Here is a 3,611-nt window from a genome sequence, read left to right on the forward strand (position 1 = left end):
AAAAAAAGATAAGAACATGTTTGTTTGGAAGCCAGTTACATATTTAAAGGTAAATTTGTATTTACATTTTAAGAATGAAATCATTTACCTGTTGAGAGTGTGTTGACAGTCTGTGTAGATGGATCACTGAACTCCAGAAAATCAGTAATGAGGTGCTTTGTCAGTTACCTATTTGAAAAACAAAAGGGTGGGAATAAAAAACCCTAAACTCTAACACAAAGAACCTTTTCAGCATGAAAGGGTTCTTCAGAATGCTATGGTTCTAAATAAAACCATTACTGCATGTAAAGAACCTTTAAAGAACCATCTTTTTTTAGAGTGTTGATAATTGCAAACATTTTTTTTATTACAAGTTTTGTAAAATGTTAGGTTTAAATATGCAAATTAGTCATTATTTAATGAAATATGTGCTAATTTGCATACATTTCCAGTACAAAAATCTAAACACTGGATGATGTTAGTTTCAAAATTCTTGTTTAATTTTTTAGACATATTAGAGTCAAAAAATTTTACAGAGGGAATTTTGGGTATCTCATTTTTGTCACTCCATAATTCAGAAAATGCTTAGAACGGACAGAAAAAACACTATATTTTCACAATATTGGGGGGAATAAAATGTTGTATATAATCAAGCAAATTATATATGAACAAATCCCTCTGTAAAAACCTTCAGGATATAGACAGGAATAAAAATGTAAAGTTTGGTGTGTGTAAGTGCTACTGAAGTGGAGATTTATGGCTCAGTCTAGGAGAAAAAAAATAATTTTGAGAAAACGGCCTTTAAAAACATGTATTGTAATTGAAATCTATTGACACAAATAGATAAAGTGCCCCAAAAACCCAAAATATCAAACTTGACAGGTGCATGAAAAAAGTGTTTTTGCCTGCAGTGTCTCCCCTTATAATCATCATGAAAAATATCATCTCATCTTGTAATTTTCATGCCTCATCTGTTTGACAACAGAATCTCACAGACATGTAATCTATTCTGCTGTCTTTGTACAGTGTGCAATTAATTGTTGTCTGAAGTAGTATGTGAATATATATATATATACAGTATATATATATATATATATATATTAGTGCTGTCAATCGATTAAAAAAAATGAACTAATTAATCGCACATTTTTTCTGAAATTAATCACAATTTATTATAATAAATGTCATATTTACCTGTGCCCTTTAGCAAGTAGGAAATATACAGAAATTTAATTAAGTTATCAAAATCTAAATTCTAAATTAAATATCTATATTTATAAATCATGATTAATTTCAGAAAAAATATGTGATTAATTAGTTCATTTTTTAAATCGATTGACAGCACTGATATATATATATATACATAATCATCACATACTTCAGACAACAATTAATTGCACAATGTACAAAGACAGCAGAATAGATTGCATGTCTGTGAGATTCTGTTGTCAAACAGATGAGGCATGAAAATGACAAGATGAGATTATATTTTAAATAATATGTCAAATGCTTGCACTATGACATTTACTTGATTACAGGTGAAAGAAACACAATGTTGCATATTAGAGGTATAGATAATACCATTTCAAACATCTAAAACCTTAATTGCTAAAAATTGTTTTTCAGTTGTTCGAGAATAATATTTATTATTTTGATAAAATGTGTTATTTTAATAGGATTTTGTTTTTTTTTGCATGCTTAATTTAATGGTTATCTACCTGGTAAATTGAATTACTCCCTGCAGTATCAATCCTTCTTGTAATGTGCATGTTTGGAGGAAACAGAATTTTCCAGTGCAACATTTAAATATGTGAAAATGAATAAAATGTTTAGCACATTTAATGAATTAGCATTAAATAGCACACGCATAATTACTGTAAAAAAAAATAAAAAATAAATGCAAAAACAATGAAATGTTGTCAGTTACACATTTCTGATAATTATTTGATCTTATTAGACCTCATTATATCTAGCTGGAGTCACATGCACTGAATGTTATACATTCATGTGAGACATGTTATACTTTTGCATAAAGAACATTTATGTCACTTGTGATATTGAAAGAACATTCGCTTTGGATTTGACTAAAGTTTTGCCTATACTGTAAAAGTCAATGCACAAACAGCTACCAGAGATGTATGGTTAAAAACTATTGTTTCAGTTTACTGGACCACTTCAGCAGAAGTCATAGTGCTTGATCATCAGCTTTTGGCATTTGAATAACAACAAAATGTGGGTCACTGGTTTTTGTATAAAAACCACCACCAAAGGCTATCAAGGTACAGCTGGTATGGTGAGCTGAAGCACTGAGATAAACAACACACTACCACCATGGGCAAGGTAATAGTGTTTGAAATAAGTATGCTTAATATTTCATAGAATTTTTTAGGTTCATATTGCATCCAGTTTTTATTTGCTTAACTCTTTTGCAGTTCAGATCTAAAAGGCAAGTAATTTATTTAAAATCAGCAAAAAAAATTTAAACCCATCAACAGATCATCTTCTACGAGGATAGGAACTTCCAGGGGCGCAGCTATGATTGCATGAGCGACTGCTCTGATATCTCCTCATACCTGAGCCGCGTTGGTTCCATCAGGGTGGACAGCGGTTGTTTCATGGTCTATGAGTGCAACAGCTTCATGGGGAACCAGTTCTTTCTGAGGAGGGGCGAGTACCATGACATGCAGCGCATGATGAGCATGGGCATGATGTTCGACACAATCAGATCCTGCCGCATGATTCCTTCAGTACGGGTCTCACTTTGTTTACAGTGTTGTGTTGATTTAATAATAAAACTTCACTTTTTTATTATATTATACTATACTATGCATACATTGCTGGGAAACAGCTAAATAATGAAGACATTCTAATGAATCTTTCCTTGTTTTACAGTACAGGGGATCCTACAGAATGAGGATCTATGAGAGGGACAACTTTGGAGGACAGATGTATGAGCTAATGGATGACTGTGACAACATCATGGAACGTTTCCGTATGTCTGACTGCCAGTCCTGCCATGTGATGGACGGTCACTGGCTCATGTTTGAGCAGGCCCACTACAGAGGCAGGATGGTCTACTTCAGACCTGGAGAGTACAAGAGCTTCAGAGATATGGGATACAGCAACATGAGATTCATGAGCATAAGGCGTATCACTGATATGTGTTAAACTGCTACAATTTAGAAGGAAATAAAGTGTTATTTTCAGAACTAGCTGTGGTGTCTATTGTTTTATTGGATTACTGAATGGCTAACTTTTTAAAATGGTCACATCATGCATTGTTTTTAAATTATTTAAAGGGGTCATATGATGTTGCTAAAAAGAACATTATTTTATGTATTTGGCGTAATGAAATGTGTTTAAGCGGTTTAAAGTTAAAAAAACACATTATTTTCCACATACTGTACATTATTGTTTCTCCTCTATGGTGTGCTCTGATTGGCCAGCTATCCAGTGCGTTGTGATTGGCCGAATACCTCAAGCGTGTGACGGAAATGTTACACCCCTTACCATACTGTGATGCTCTGTCAGGCCGGAGCGAGACAAAAACATTAAAACCCATTATAAACCCATTTGTTGAATCCAGTGGGGACATAATTACGGATTATAATGATTTACACTGTCTTTTTACG

The 3,611-nt window shown here is 32.9% G+C and overlaps 1 protein-coding gene across 1 annotated transcript; it reads left to right on the forward strand.

Annotated features, from left to right (window-relative positions):
• The first annotated feature begins 2,225 nt into the window (after positions 1-2,225).
• LOC107705170 (gamma-crystallin M1-like) lies at positions 2,226-3,191 on the forward strand. Its single transcript, XM_016508345.1, has 3 exons — positions 2,226-2,319; positions 2,475-2,726; positions 2,872-3,191. The coding sequence occupies exons 1-3, from the start codon at positions 2,311-2,313 to the stop codon at positions 3,145-3,147; spliced, it is 537 nt and encodes a 178-aa protein (XP_016363831.1). The 5' UTR covers positions 2,226-2,310; the 3' UTR covers positions 3,148-3,191.
• The last annotated feature ends 420 nt before the right edge of the window (positions 3,192-3,611 follow it).

Source organism: Sinocyclocheilus rhinocerous, unplaced genomic scaffold, assembly GCF_001515625.1.
Source record: "Sinocyclocheilus rhinocerous isolate Xijiao unplaced genomic scaffold, SAMN03320098_v1.1 scaffold4189, whole genome shotgun sequence".
Classification (NCBI taxonomy): Eukaryota; Metazoa; Chordata; class Actinopteri; order Cypriniformes; family Cyprinidae; genus Sinocyclocheilus; species Sinocyclocheilus rhinocerous.